The sequence below is a fragment of the Aphelocoma coerulescens genome, chromosome 6, assembly GCF_041296385.1.
Source record: "Aphelocoma coerulescens isolate FSJ_1873_10779 chromosome 6, UR_Acoe_1.0, whole genome shotgun sequence".
In the NCBI taxonomy this organism is placed as follows: Eukaryota; Metazoa; Chordata; class Aves; order Passeriformes; family Corvidae; genus Aphelocoma; species Aphelocoma coerulescens.
Genome location: NC_091020.1, coordinates 10,222,345 through 10,237,993, shown reverse-complemented (window position 1 = coordinate 10,237,993; position 15,649 = coordinate 10,222,345). Strand labels below are relative to the sequence as shown.

General features: G+C 44.3%; 1 protein-coding gene across 1 annotated transcript in view; it reads left to right on the top strand.

The window, feature by feature from the left end:
• CDHR1 (cadherin related family member 1) overlaps positions 1 to 13,721 on the top strand; it is a 44,919-nt gene extending 31,198 nt beyond the window's left edge. Inside the window, exons 14-17 of the mRNA XM_069020362.1 lie at positions 1,522 to 1,589; positions 4,098 to 4,326; positions 5,244 to 5,498; positions 12,074 to 13,721. Coding sequence (XP_068876463.1) covers positions 1,522 to 1,589; positions 4,098 to 4,326; positions 5,244 to 5,498; positions 12,074 to 12,625 — 1,104 coding nt within the window. The 3' untranslated portion in view covers positions 12,626 to 13,721. The remainder of the gene's footprint in view (positions 1 to 1,521; positions 1,590 to 4,097; positions 4,327 to 5,243; positions 5,499 to 12,073) is intronic.
• The last annotated feature ends 1,928 nt before the right edge of the window (positions 13,722 to 15,649 follow it).

Genomic DNA, 15,649 nt, shown 5'->3' with positions numbered 1-15,649 from the left:
GAAAGACACTCAGGGTATGAGATGGGCCCTGAGTGCTGGAGGAGCATTTCCAGCTGTCTCTCTCTAATGCAACTGCTGGGACTGGAAACAGCCCTCATGTCACAAAGCCAAGAAAGCTCCTGGCTACCTGGGGCTCAGTGGGTGATGCAAGTCACCTTGCAGAGGCCCCACAGGTAAGGATGATGGAGGCAGGTTGCCAGAGATCTCCAGCACAAGCTGGCAACAAGTAAGAAAGAAAATTAAATAATTAGAATAATAAAGTGCTGAAGGCAAATTTTAGCGATGGAAGAATCAAAGAAGTGAAGCATAAAAAATAGAGGAAAGGTTATTACATGAAACTACTAGGAAAGCTATTAGAGGCTCTTAAACATTAGTATATTTGAGGTAATAGAAATTTAAAAATTCTAGGAGGTGAACAGCATAAAAAAAAGAGATTTAAAAAATGTTTGCAGAAGCAACAAGACTTCTGAGCCAAAGTGCACAGGACCATGTAGCTGAGGAGCCCATGTAAAATTTAGTCATGTGCTGTCAACTCAGTACTTGACCCAGATTCACAACTACATGTGAAAAACTAAGATGTTTCAAGTACTCAGAATGGCAGTTCTGGAGGAAGTCCCAGGTATGCAAATGTTTTAAGTAAAGTTAGACAGTACTAAAGTAGGCTGTGGTCAAAATTATGAGGCAAGAGAATCTGACAAGCTCATGCCAAAGAACAAAACAACACCTATCAGTAGGGCTGCAGGTGTGTTACGTTAATCATGCAGTAATCAAAGACATTGTTCCAGTTCTCAAATATTTAAACAGGAAGATGAATGAATCAACCAGTGCCACCATGAATTTTGATAGCCAGATGTAACAGTACAACACTCCTCAGAGCTATCAGAGAAGCAGGAGCTTATGGAAATAACTGCTACCAAATCAATAGCTTTCCTAATCCATAGCTAAGAAAGGGAGCCAACAAGAGTATGAAACAAAGATATCATCTGGCGTAGTATTTGCATTATTAAAAGTCACACAGGCACAAGAGTGATTAAAATATAAACAAAGCTGAAATACAATGTATAGATTGAAACATTTGTTATTTATTACTTTAAATTTAATCAATTAAACAAACAGAAGCTTAAAAATACTCTATATAAAGTAAATAATTTTGTCTAGGGAATATTCATTAATGTTTAACTGATAATTAGGAAGGTTTGAGAGCTGGCAGTGTTTTCGTGTCATTGAGATTATCTCCATCTCTATCAAAGGAGCATGAGGTAACTGTGGATGGATGGGGCCATCTAGCGTCACTCTCCCTGCCAGAGTCCGCGGGAAGGGACAGCGTGCCTGGGGCTGGAAGCGACACTTCCTGTTGATAGGCTGTGCACTTTGTAGGTTCATATTTGCTCATGCAGTTTCCCACTAAAAATGTGACAGCAAAGGGAGTGAAAAGCATTTGGGCCTGTTGTTAAAAGAAAAATGAAACCTTTCTTTTCGCATTTTAGGAAAGTAAAACTCTTTTTTTTTTCTTTTCTTAAGGCTACAGATCCAGATTCAGGGCTTTGGGGAGAAATCAAGTACTCTATCTATGGAACAGGAGCAGATCTGTAAGTAACAAGTAAATAAATAAAACTACATTACCTCTAAGCAGAGTTCTAAAAGAATTTTAAAAGAAAGCTGGCAGGCTCACTCTTGATCTGCTCATTTCCAAGAGCATTCATGCCATGTTCTTTGTGAGTTCTGTGAACACGACAACAGTAAAGCTAGTGTGATCATTAAACATCTGCTTCATGAACCCAAGGAATTCTACCCACAAACCCCCAAAGAGATATAAGGCAGCTGAAGTATCAATACACAGGATTTGTTCAATCAACATTTGAAAAGCACTTGTTAGAGAAAGAGAGGCTTTGGTCTAGTTGTGAAAAGCCAGTTCTATAGAAAAAGAATCTCTTGTTCTTTCCCCTTCCCTTTCCACATGGCTGTACAAATAGCTCTTGTCAAAATAAATCAAGGAAGACAAGATATTCAAGGATATAAACTTCAGCTTTGGAGGTCAGCTGCATTGGGTGTTAAAAGCCTTTCATATATTTAAACATCATAGTCCTGCATCAGGAAAGAAGGGAATCCGATGCTTACTTGATTTGGTAATAATGCCTCCCTCCCTTTCCCTGTCTTTGGGGACAGTGCAGCGGGTAGAACATCTTGAAACACTGGTTCCTTCACACCATGTGCATCCCAGCTCCCAGACATGGCTGGGATCAGTGACACGGCTGCCACAGATATTCCTGCTGGAGCCTGCAGCTGCTGGATGTGGCAGGGCTGCAGGGCAGAACGCTGGAAATGAATGAGTTTTTCGGGCGCTCATCCCCAGAATCTGTTTTTCTCTGTTGTACATTATCCACCTGGAGCTAAAGCTGAACTCTTCTTGTTAAGGTGAAAGCCATTTAGGAGGCACAATCAAAGTCCAAAATCCAAGATGTTAAGGGTGAACCTCTTCTGTAGCCAGAAGGACACACATATTTCCACTATGGATTATTTTGAGCTCTTCACTAAGTCTTTAAGCTAGCTGCTAACTGCACAGAGAGAAGCAAGCAAAGGTCATGTCATGCAGGCAGACCTCTTAGGTTTAGAATGTAGCAGCTGGTGGAAAGAAACTTGAGAAGGTTGTTGACAAAGGATTTAGGGGAAAAAAACGTAAGCACAACTTTATTCTGATTGGCATTATGAGGATGCTCAGACTCACTGTTCTTACACTGTTGAATGAAAAAATTATGATGTGAACCTTTTCCTTCTTAAGTATTTTTGTTTGTTTTCCTCATGCCAGAATGGCATAGCTCTGCAAGGCTGGATTGATTTTCTAGCCCTGGCACCTCTAGATCTGCTGAACACACAGTTCAATGCAGATAGGAGAATTTCAATTAGAGGCACAATGATTCTGTCTTGCATATTACATCAGTGGGTGTGCAGTTGCATGGGCAGAAAGATGTTATACTGGAGTAAGAGAAATAGTGTTTACAGTTGAAGATGAAACCAATACAATGGCAATCCTCCTTTGGTAATCCAAGCTGCCAGTGGGAGCACTTCTATTTTTCCATGAAAATGGGAATGATGAGAGTGCTGTTTGCATGGCTAGGCTGGGCTGGGTGCTGAAGGGACACTTAGCACGGGCACTGTCTCCTACACAGCTATTTCTACCTCCACATCTTGGATTTCATCAAAACTTTGTATTTAACAGGCTTATGAGAACAATTGAAGATTCTGGGTTGCTAAATGCCTCTTTTATAATCACTCTCAATTGCATTCACAGTTGGAACACAGACAACATTTTGCTACCCTGTACGTTGATCAAAGGGTATATAAAAACTTTCATCTGTTAAAAGCTTCACTGCTTGGAGCCTACACTGGCAGTCCATTTTAAAGACACTGTGTTGGTATCTTCTCTATAAATCCAGACTTTGGGTTGACACTTTTGACAGTGTCTCTGTAATTACAAATGTGTAAAATTGAACTTGCAACAGATAAATCTGAACACCCACTCTATCCCAGTGTCAGTCTATGAAAAAATGATTATTTTTGGAGAAGATAATTTACCCTGTAGTTTGGGAGGTTTGAGAGCAGATTTTTTCCTACCCATTCTGAGAAGTGAAGAGCCTAAATATGATACACATCACACTTCTTTTAGCTATTTAGGTGATATTAATCAATCTTAATTTATGCAGGACAATCTATTACACTGTACTTTTAAACTGAAAAAAAAAGTAAAAATAGGTTCAATGTTTTTCCTTTTCATGCAAGGAAATTACTCTGGGCGAAGGTCATCCCACTGAGCATTTACTGAGGACAAAGACTTTTAATGGAAAATGCAGCTAAAATGGCTAAGGCACAAGAGAGAGAAAACTATGAGACAGTAATAGTTCTCTGGTTTTCAAGCCTAAAGGAACTAGACAAAAACTAGGTGGAGTGGAGGATTTGGAAACAGCCAGAGAGGAATTTAGGTGGAGAGTACCAGTGTCTGGGCACAGGATTTCGGTGTTCACAGCCTGGAGCAAAGGTGGGCTCTAAACACACATTAAGTGACCAAAAAACCCAAAAGTCTTATCATGCTTCTTTTCCAGGTTCCTAATCCACCCATCAACAGGTATAATTTACACCCAGCCCTGGGCGGTCCTAGATGCTGAAGTGAACTCAAAGTATAATTTCTATGTGAAAGCAGAGGACACAGATGGCAAATACAGCTTGGCTGAAGTGTTCATCACCGTGCTAGATGTCAATGACCACTCTCCAGAGTTCAATGAAAACATCCAGGAAAAGACGATGATCATTGGGTCACCGGTGAAGATAGAGGTGAGAGATGGCACCGTGTGTCACAAAGCAGGGGCACTGTGGGTCACAAAGCAGAGTGCTTTGGAAAAGCCCTGGCTCTGCTGTTTACTCTCAGGGGTCATGATGAATGTCTGAAAGTTGCCTTTTCCTGCAGCGTTATTTTGCACATCCATTTGGATGTACCAAATGGATTAAAGTGTGAATTATAGTATTTACTGACTGCTGAGAAGGAGAAATAAATTCTATAGACAGAATATAAAGCCCTGTTACAGTATTTGAATGATCAGCTGGTGGACGACCCTGGATTATACAGTGATCACAAGAAGCCCAAATAAGTGAATGAAAGTACAGGGTTTTGAACACTTAACCTTCTTGACACCCCTTTGTGTTCAACCACACAACTTAGTTCCCTTCATTTTGTAGAACCGTATTCATTGAGCCAGTGTGGAACAGGAGGTGAAAAAATGCAGTAACAATTCCCAGGCAAACAAGCAGAACATCCTATGTTACACACATTTGAATGCATATCATGAAGTCTGATGACACAACACCTAATGTTAGTAGAACTAATACCACAGCACAAAAATTGAAGCAGCTATAGTTTATGGCATGGAGCTAATCCCATTGCTCTTTATCACTTCACATTTGTCCCTCACTCTGTGTGAGAAGCTCCCCAGCTGAGGACCATTTGCATTCTACAGATAGGTTACAGTTCAGATTTTCCTCTGATTTTATTTCATTTCAAATAGAAATCACTTATAAAGAAAGAAGCCTAGTCCTGCTGTTTTTCACTAGAAAATGTAGCATTGCTTCCAAGATCAAATGAAAGCAGCCCAGTCATGGCACAGATACTATCAAAAGTGAACACTCAGAAGGTTTCTGTCCTCAGGCAAAGATACAAACAGTAACACCTTTGTTTTTTACACTTCCCCTGCCAGGCTATAGACCAAGATGCAGAAGAACCCAACAACATTGTGGATTATTCCATCATGCAAGCAGATCCAGCCAACGTGTTTGACATAGACCAAAGCACTGGGGAAATCAAGCTGAAATCCTATATCCGTTCTCTGGACATCATCCACAACATCACAAAAAATAAAGACTGCATATGGTCATTGGTGGTCCAGGCCAAAGACCGAGGCTCCCCGTCCTTCAGTACCACGGCAGTTCTGAAGATTGATATCACAGAAGAGGTAAGCAAAAGTTTTAGAAAAATCCTTATGGGAGACGATCCCTGAGAGGCACAAAAGGGACATTGCTTGCTCCATTTCCAAGACTTTCTCGCCAGCTCTGTTTTGTAGAGTGTTTCTAGAGCCTTGTGGTGAAGTTGGATTCTACAGCCACAAATGGGAAAGATAGTTTGATCAGAAATATTGCAAAGATAGAAAGGTAGGCGCATAATGTAATTGGGAGATGAGTTTTTTGTTAGAGATTGTTAGACATGAATTAAGGTTTATAGACTTCTGAGAGTAAAGGTAAATCCCGACTGCTAAATTTCTGCTTTTTATTTTCATCCAGGAGAAGAAAAAAAATCTTTTTCCCTTACAAAAAAATGGTGGAAAGTAGCTGGGTCAGAGTGAAATAAATCAGAAAAATCAACCTAAGTGACATAAGAAAAGTGAGAAAAAACTTTACAGAAATGCTTTAAAGTACACAGAACTTTGGATGTGAGTTTAATAATTGCAGTATTATTAGCAGATGAAACAAGAACACTGTAAAAGAGTCTTGCACAGCACATAAAAGGTTGAGATTTTCCTTAGTCCAGCTTTTACATCAGCTGAAGAACAAGCAGCGATTTATGGTGCGCAGCGCATGCTTGCACGATTCTTATTTATTGTAACTGCCTTGCCATGCCTTTAAGTAGGTACCAGCAGGGAGGAAATGGACTTTAAAGTAGATGAGAAACACATCATTAGCCTGACAGTCTCTGGACCACACACATACTGGGCAAAGATGTAAATCTCATCCTACAGACAGCAGCTGGCCTTCTCTTTGTTTGGTCACAATGCTCCCACTGCTCTTTTGTTTGTTATAATCTTTCTCTGTTTTCTCCATTCCCTCTTATTCCACTAATACTCCTTATGAGGCACATTCATATGATAGTTTTGTACACAGTTCAGAGCCTGCTGGACTGCCAGGGCACTTGGGTCTGCCCTAGCAGGGCAGTGCCTGGCATGGGGCTGCCTGTGGGGGCCAGCCAGCCATGTGGGCGTAGGCTGGGCTTGCTGCTGCAAGGCTCTGACATGTGGAGTTGGGGGACTCTGCATGCTGGGTGTCTGTGGTAAGTGTAGAGATTTACCCATTCTTACAGATACAAAGGAAATGAACTGCTGAACGCTTGGATTTCTCATGGAAACAAAGTTTTGGTGGGTTTTATACAAAAACCAAGAATTGCTGCCTGCAGCCAACAGTAGGAGTACTTGCCCTTCCTGCCTTGCTTCCATGCTTCTCAGAGGCTGCACGTTTCAGGAGTGTGTGGCACTGGGTGGACGCAGGTACTGTCCTCAGGCACTGTCCCTGCTGGTGGCTGCCAGCCTTTCCTTCCCTCCCAGGTGAGCTGGAAACCTCTCTGTAAGTGTGTGGGGCCGATGGCTGTGAGTGGACAGAGGGTGCCCCACAGCTCCTCTGCTGGGGGACAACGTGTCCCTGAACCAGCTGATGAAGGACAACTGGAAGGAAAACAAAAGTAGCTGATACTTTGGGATAAGGAGTTTCCTGAATTTCCTTCTAGTTCTTGAAGCAATAGCAGTACCTGATGAAAGATGGTGTCTTGTAGGAAGTCACCTGTCTGCCTCCTTTTCTCCCCCTCCAGGGGTACCTATTTGGCACAAAGTGAGGGAGAGCCCTCCTTATAAAGTGTAAAGGGGAAGCAGAGAAGGCTGTGATGACACGGATTTATTTCCTCGGACACAGATTTCTCCTTCTTCCTCTTCTTGATGCCAAGTCCCAACTGAGAGTCTGAGATAGCAGAAGAGTAGGTCTCCTCAGCAAGATCTGGGCTACTAATCTGGTATCACATCCTCCATAACCTTTTGTACATCTCCATTACTTCTTCCATTGCTTGCAACAATTTGGGTTGGTTGGGTTGGGTTTTTTTATCCCATAGCACCACATCTTTTTTACAGAAACAGATTTTAGTTTGCATGTATGTGAGATGCAGTGCCAGTGTCCAAAACCCTTGGTCACTCCCTGTGTCCCAGGACAGCACAGTCACTGCTAACACTTTGTGAAGAAAACAATCTCTTCATGTAGGGATATTGCATACACACACCTTCTCTCTTTCTCTGAGGCTGCTACAAATGTGCATTTCATCCCTCTGTGCTCCAGCTGTACAAAGGCTCTTATTTCGCTGTTGGTGGACATTCATGTATTACTGATTTTGATAAGGAGGATATTTTTGAATGCATCCTCTAGAGGTTTCCTGCAGTGTTAATCACAGTAAGTAATTAAACAGGCATATTTTCTGATTAACGTTTACCATTGCAATTAGCACAAGTCTGTGCTCTTCAAGATGGATGCCTTGTGGCTAAGTTCAGCAGTATTGCACATCAAAAGGGCCTTCTTCTCTTGGAATAATACAGTGCTAAAAAAATCCAAAGGCCTTTTAATTTAACCGAGTCTGATTTTATGGAAATTGGTATTGAGGGGCATCTGTTAATATCCTATCCTTTCACAATAAATAAAACATATCTTTTCACAGAATAAAAAACATATGCTGGAAAAGCCAGTCTTTTCCATCCATATATCTCACTCAGAAATCTATTCCTGCTGCCTGAGATTTTCAGAGAAGGCTGATTCCCACTCCTGACCCTGAAGGTTGGCCTGATGGGGGCATCCCTCGGCCTCTTGATGACTCCACTGAGGTTCTGCAAATGTAGAGGGGGCGTTTATTTACACCTCTTCATGGACTGAGGCTTAAGTCCATATTTAGACAGCATAATCTGTAGTTCTTGATAGCTTTGGCCACTCATTTAGACTTCTAAATATAGCTGGTGAGTCTCAGTTTTAGATTCTCCTAACTGAAAGGTTCGACAAAAATCTTTGAAGTAACATGGAGATCTTCTCCTCTCTCGTACTAACTGCAACCATGGGAACTGTTGTTGATGGCACTGAATAGCCCTTGCCACATTTGCAGAGCAGTAAGCCTCTTCTTTCCACAGTTCCATGGACTTGAAAAAAAGATTGGTTTGATTTGTGAACTCTTGCCTCATGCTGGTGTCTGTATTGCAAAGTGATGCAAACACAGCCTTCATATACAGTGATAGCACTGAGCTTTGGGATAAGCCCTCCAGGTGCAGCTTGTGTTCTACCTCGGATCAGGAGTCACTTCTGCAGCAAATCTCCTCATCACCCCCACATACACATGTGGGATGGCCTGTGCCTCACATAGCTCCAAGCACACAAGGTGGACTTCTTTCAGAGGAAAATGTGTTTGGGGAGCACACCTAGTATGCCTGAGCACTAACAGGCAGTCCCTCCCTGCAACCAGGCTAGAACAAAACCCCAGAAACACTGAATGTGTGGAAGTGGGCTCCTCAGAACCAGCTGGTTTATTTTACAGATGCACTTCCTCAAGTCCACGTAGCCCAAGTTGTCTGTGACACAACCATTGAATCATTTAAGATCGAGTCCAACTGTTAACCCAGCACTGCCAAGTCCATTACAAAACCATGTCCCTTAGTGCCACATCTACAAATAATCTGCAATAGCTTGGGCTCTTAACAGGTTTGCCTAGGTAAACCTTAACAGGTTTACTTAGACTCCTAAATATAGCTGGTGAGCCTTAGCTGCTCTTGTGGTTGAACAGCTCAACCACATTCCTGTTGGGTCCAGCTTCTGGGTATTTGGCCCACGTGCTCTGCTCACTGCAGCCCATGCATTAGGAACGGCTCTTGAGAAGATGCCAGAGCAAAAAAAAATCCAGCAGAGCATTATCTTCTGTGAGCAGTGGTATTTTAACTCCTTTGATGGCTGTTAAGAAAGAGAATGTTTCTTCCAGGTCCTGGCCTACAGAGATAGAACAGCTCTCATCATGTATCTGCTTTTATTTTATGTGTACCAGAAAAACCAGTACTCTTCAAAATGCAGCATGCCTTTTAGGAAAAAACAACAGCTTCAGCAATTGCAAAGTGGCACTATTTGTTGAGGCGCCTATGTGGCACTGCTGGTAATCAACACAAGGACTTGAAGATGTTTTAAATGTGCACTTCCCATAAGTCCCTCTGTAGCCTGGCTAAGATGATGACATTCCTGGCTTGTATTGCAAGTTATTCCTCCTATTTATCCTGTCAGTGTCATGGCCATGACAAACAGAAACTCTCCCACTGTGTGCTTACCAAATGCCTGAGGTTTTTATGCAGAACAGTTGTTGTCCAAGGCTAGTTCCAGGTAAAGCTTTGTATAGTAGAGGTCAAGTAACTAGAATAGAGGCTGAAACAGCTGTTAATGGGTTTAGTTTTGGTATTATTCATCTCTTCATCATTGAAATCTCTGAACAGATGCCAGACTTGCTGAGACCAGGGGACTGAACGAAGCCAAATGCCAAAACTCTCCATACAAATTTTATCTGTTCTTACCTCTGCAGCCATAGCACACGGATAACACATACTTCTGTCTAATCTCATTTCTTCAAGGTTTTCAAATACCTAGTCAAATACTCTTCAGCCATCAGTGCCTTCCTATAAAATAGATTTTGACAAAACTCGTAGCAGGTGGACTCAGGTCATGTACTACTTAGCAGGGTTTATCTGACACTTAATTCATCTGACTTTCACATGAAGTTAAGTAAGCAAGGTTAGAATTTCTATCATCTGATGGGATTTAAGTACAAAAAAATTCATGTAATGCAGAACAGCAAAGCTGATGTGGATCTAAGCTCCACCAGTGTTATGGGCTGCTTTGCTTTTGGTTTCTAGTTCAGGTCCACTCCTAATTAAATACTGGAAGATCTCTCTGCACAGCAAAATTATGAAAATTCGTCCCTACCTGCCCGGTGACAAGGTCTGTGAGTTTCACTAACATTTCTTTGCCCCTTTCTTGTTAGCAATGGGACACATTCAGGGTAGGAGAAGAGTGGGCTTGATAATGTGTTTGAGATAGGTTGTGAAAACACAGAAATGAAGACAAGGAGGTGTTTATTAGTTAATTTACATGCCCCAAGTTTATGGATGTGACATTAATGACAAGAGGTACTCTGAAGCACACTCAGGGATACTTTCAGTCATCTTCCTCCAGAGACTGGGGAAGGCAAAGAGATGGGTGTCCTAGTTTAGAGTCATACAGGGAAATCCATCTGATCTACAAGTCAGAGGTTCAAGTTCAAGCTAGTCACAAGGCTCTCCTTATACACACTGTCTTTGATACCTATTTTAGCATATGGTGACTACTGCTCCAGAGGTGTCCTTTTCTCCCCACTGACCAAAAGCTTGGAGCTTAGGCCTCTCACTAAAACACAGATCACCTGTTACTAGAATGCAAAGTTTGGGTGAGGATTCCCCCATGGAGCACAGTGGGCAGCCCTGTCTTTCTGCAGCCACACGTCACTTTATGACCAACCCTCAGTAAACAAACCCGCATGTGAATGTGCCATTTCTGAAGGATCTTCTGGCCTTGCATAGCACTACTGTCTCTTCAGATACCACCTGTATTCACAATGAACTTCTCTTGGAAATGTAGTCCAAGGATGGACTACCACGCCCTGAATAAGGGTGATCTATGTGCCATGCCTCTACCCTTTATTCCCCAATCAGCCAGGTGTTTATATGTGCTTCTTAACTTCTTTTACTGTTTCTGGCTTCAGTTCAACATCATTGCAGCTGCCTCCTCTCCTGTGCCTAGTTCAACACGTAGCTCCCTTTATTTTATAGGCTCTCTATCCTGTACACATTTCAGCCTAGTTCCCCAGCTGTACTTATAATAGATACTGGCCTCTTTCAAATATAACCACGTGAGGGTTGACCATTTCTCTTATTTTTGATATTTCCAGATCAAGTCCAGGGTAAAATCCTATATTTTAGGCCTCAAGAAGCGTCCATGGACAATATATGGAATATGCATGAGTGGCGTCCTTTCCACCATTTCTGTTACAATGGTGATCTCCACCATCATGTACTGGAAAAGTGTGAAAAGATCCAAGCTCCATCCTCAGGGCAAAATCCGCAAAATTATACGGGGACCTCCAAGACGCACAGTGTGCTAAGCTGGGAAGTGAACTGGCCATTCATTTGTCCTTAATATGCCATATGTAGCTTATGTCATTGCTGATTTCTTTTCTTTCTACAAACAAAGCTCTTTAGCTCCACTTATCTCCCCTACCTCAAAGAGTTTTGTTATGTCTGTAAAAGAGTACTGGAAAACAGAATGCAGCATGTATCTGCTAACTACTCATTTGTACGCTGACATTTTATAAACAGAAGTTTTCCCCTAATCCTTTTCAATGCCATGCTCAGTAATTGAGCCAATTATTTTCTTGCTCCATTATTGCAAGTTAAATACTATGGTGACATGCAGGAATCTGTCCTAATTTGGTGGCAATACTTCTGTAAGCTTTTGTGTTCAAGTCATCTACCTCACAGTACCATAGCGTTTGCCCAGTCTCCAGCCCCATCTAAATTCTCCACCCCTGGACTGGCTCTGTGACTCTCATATTTTTTTAGAGACAACTTCCATCCATCAGTTCTGCTTGTAACATATTTTGGACAAATGAAATTTCTGGGTCACTGTCTGTCCCTTAGAGTAAGTCATGTGTTTTCTTTGTACTCCTTTACAGACTCTTCACAAAGGGCCTATGGCCGCCTTTTTGATGCAAACTAAAGATAACCCCATGAAAGCCTTAGGAGTGCTAGCTGGTGTCATGGGCATAATGGTGCTGATAACTATCATGATCTCTACTGCCATGTTCTGGCGCAACAAGCGGTCCAACAAAGTCATGCCAGTGAGAAGGATCATAAAAAAGAGGCAGATGCCGCCATCCCGGACAGTCAGGATGGAGTGGCTGAAGTTCAAGAGGCCCAGCAATGCTGCAGAGAAGTTTGTCATTGAGGAGGAGGTCAAGAGCCTACACAATGAGAACAGCAACAACAACATCCAGGTTGTCCCCGTGCCGCCGGCATCCCCCCTGCCCCCGCCGCCCCCCGCCCTGGTTCCCAGGAGCGATGCCCCAGGGTGGCGGGTGCCAACTGTGTCTGGCTCCCTCACTCCCAAGCATGTAATCAAGCCACAGAAGAACAAATGTCACGGCAGCACCCACAATGCCCTCGTGTCAGAGCTCAAAATGAGATTTGAGAAGAGAAATGCAGCTTTTGGGGAGCCCCACATCTAGGTGCTCTCTACAGCCCCCAGAGACTGCAGACTGTGGCTAGGCATGGATGTTTTTATGTGCTGTCTCTTTCCCGTGTGTGTCAGCACCCCGTGAACCAGAGCAGCTTCTTGCTGTGATAGCCACCCCTCACCCTCTGCAAGTACCACGTGCTACAGAGTCACCCCACCCTCAGAAGTGCTGCAGTCTGGGTCCAGTCGCGACTGCATTTCCTTCGGCCGTGCAGCTGTGTCTGACCACAGTGCTGAGTGTGCCAGCCACGGTCTCCCCAAGTGAACAGGGCTTCAAGTTGCCGGGTTTGGAGGTCTCTACCCAGAGTTTGGGTTTTCAAACAAGATGCTCTGCAGCCAAGGCCCTGGGGGATGCTGCTTCTGACCAGGTCTGGCAGGTGGGTTTGAGGTGTCCGAAAATCCATCACTTTAAACCCCAGGCCCATTTTTGAAGACATTGGCCTGGCTGTGGCAGTAGCACTGACTCGAGGTGCAGGTCTCCTACAGCAGTGACACTCTCCTGTCCCCAGAGCACAGTGTGCTTTGCAACAGCTGGCGGAGCGATGTGCTCGTGGCCTGAGTACCTTCATTCCCAAAAGGTAAGCGGGCAGGCTTGGAGAAGTTCTTCATTTTCCTGCAGCTTATGCTGGGTTTTGCCAGAGCACATCGACATGATGCTGTGCTTTGCTTCTGCCCTGGACTTGCCTGCTGAGGAGGGACAGGAGGGACACCTCAGCCTTCCCTGGACCAGCAGGGGCAAGATTTGAGCACAGAAGTTCAATAGCAGCGCTCACTCAGCACTGCCTCCTTCTGACACTGCGCCCCAAAAAAGCGGGAGCCCAGCAGGAGGACATGAATAAAAACACAGGGAAGACAAGGTAAAACTGAGAGGCAAATGATAACTGGAACATAGAGACAAGTGCTGGAAAGTTGCATATGTTGGTCAGGGAAGTGTCTGGAAAGATCATATGGTGTTGTACACTGCTAGCAGAAGGTGTCAAGGAATATATTCCATCACCTCTCCTGGCTTGTTTGAGGAACTGGTGTGTGCAAAAGGAGGTTTCCATAAAATAGTCTGGTTTTCCTTATCAGTATTTTTGAGTGAATTACGCAACAGTTAATGGGAGGGGATTGGGAGGGCAGCTGACAGGTTTTTTTCCTGTTACGTGACAGTAAAAAAGGCACCGAGAGCAGAGCACTTTTTTCACTGGATCTATCCCACAGATTCCCCCTCATGTTTGTTTCTGAGGGTATGTTTTTCAGCTGGGCCTGGCTGTTTGCCATCCCCTGGGGAGAAGGCAGCACCAAACACGCTGGCTGGGGAGCAGCACCCTCTCTCTGAGCCCCGGCCCTGCAGAGAAGCTGTGCTGTCGTGGTACCAGGAACATCAAGATGGGGAGCAAACCTGACAGGACACACTGTGTTGATTCAAGGGGTTCATGAGACCTCTCCAGCTGCCATTTCAGTTGAACAGCAGACCTGGCCCTCAAGATATCCTCTCACTCCAGTAGCTGAAATAATTCCCTTTTTTGCACCAGGACTTCATCAGTTTAGTTCAACCATCAATAGCTGGTTGAACAAGAAATTACCCACTTACAAGGAAAATCTTGTCTTTTTTAACTTCAGTTCAATCTGCCTAGAAGCCAGAGGGCTCATGTCTCATGTCACCCATGAGCTGAGCCAGCAGCTGTAGCCAAGAGGTGCAGCAGAGTCCCAGCTGGGGGCCGTGGTAGCAGCCCTGCTCCCAGAGCCTCTCCTGTCACACCTCTCCTTTTCTCCACTGTTTTCTTGCTTATCCTTCCCCCTGGGGCACTGTGGCGTGAGGCCCAGGTTCTCACCTGTCCAATCACCTCATCTTTGTCCCGTGGCCATAAGTTGGCTGAAGGGAGGGGATGTGCAGCCCCTGATCCCACTCCTGCTGCCCTGTGCAAGGACCCACCTTCTGCTGGCAGAGTGTTTGCAGGTTCTGCAATGTTCCCCAAAGATTTATTCCCTGTACCACTGTCTTCCCAGTGTTGTGTTATTGCTGGTATTCAGTGTTCATTCTCTAATGAGGAAAGCCTATAAAGACCATTCAATTAAGTGAGATTTAACAGGAATTACAAGCTTATAGTCTTAGAGATTATATTTAAGAGGCAATAAAGATGTTTTATTACTATGTTGTGAGACTTTCCCAGTTACTCTGTATTTCAACTTCAAGGAGTTTTTTTAATAAATAAATTTTTTAAAAATCTGCAAAAGGTGCTTCTGTGTATGGTGTGCTTCTGCTGGCAACGATGCCTTGTCATTGCCTGTTACGTGACCAGACAGGCACAGGCAGCCAGGCAGCTTTACAGGACGACCAAATGGACCCTTCTGCAGGCTGCAAGTCAGGAGAGGGGCTGTGTGGATTTTGGACACCACCAGGCTGGAAGGAGAGGAGGTGAGAAGCGGGATGCTATTGGCACAGGCCATGGGCAGGGTCACAGAGAGCCTCTGGCCAAGCTCCCGTCATGCAGCCCACTGCAGCACAGCCCCGGGGGCAGGAAGGAGCAGGTTCAGTCTGATGCCAGTGGCCAGAGTCTGTGATTTGTTATGAACTTCCTCCACGTGGTCCTCCAGGGGATGTTTTGTCTTTCCCTGGCTGTTTCCTCACGGTGATTCATCAGCTCTCTCCGGTCTCTACAGTGTGCTGTTGTCCCTCCCTATTGACTAGGGTGGAAGAAGGCCGGTCATTACTGACGGTGCTTTGTTTTTTCCGCCCCCTCACCCACGGCCCCACACTGGTCTTCAAGCAGCATCAGCTCTTGCTTCACTGTTCACACTGCTTAACTGTGTCTGTGGGTGGCTTTCCCAGGACAAGGTTTTCCTGCTTGGCCAGCTGCTTCTGCCCTTTCCTCACCACTCTAGACCCCCGTGACCTGTGCTGTAGCTGCCCAGCCCCCTCCATCCTGCAGCCAAACCCCGGAGGCTCCTTGGAATCCAGGTGTCCTGGGGTGACGTTATGAAGCCGCTTTATTCCTTACCCATCCGCTCAGTGCCCAGGGCCGCTGTGCTT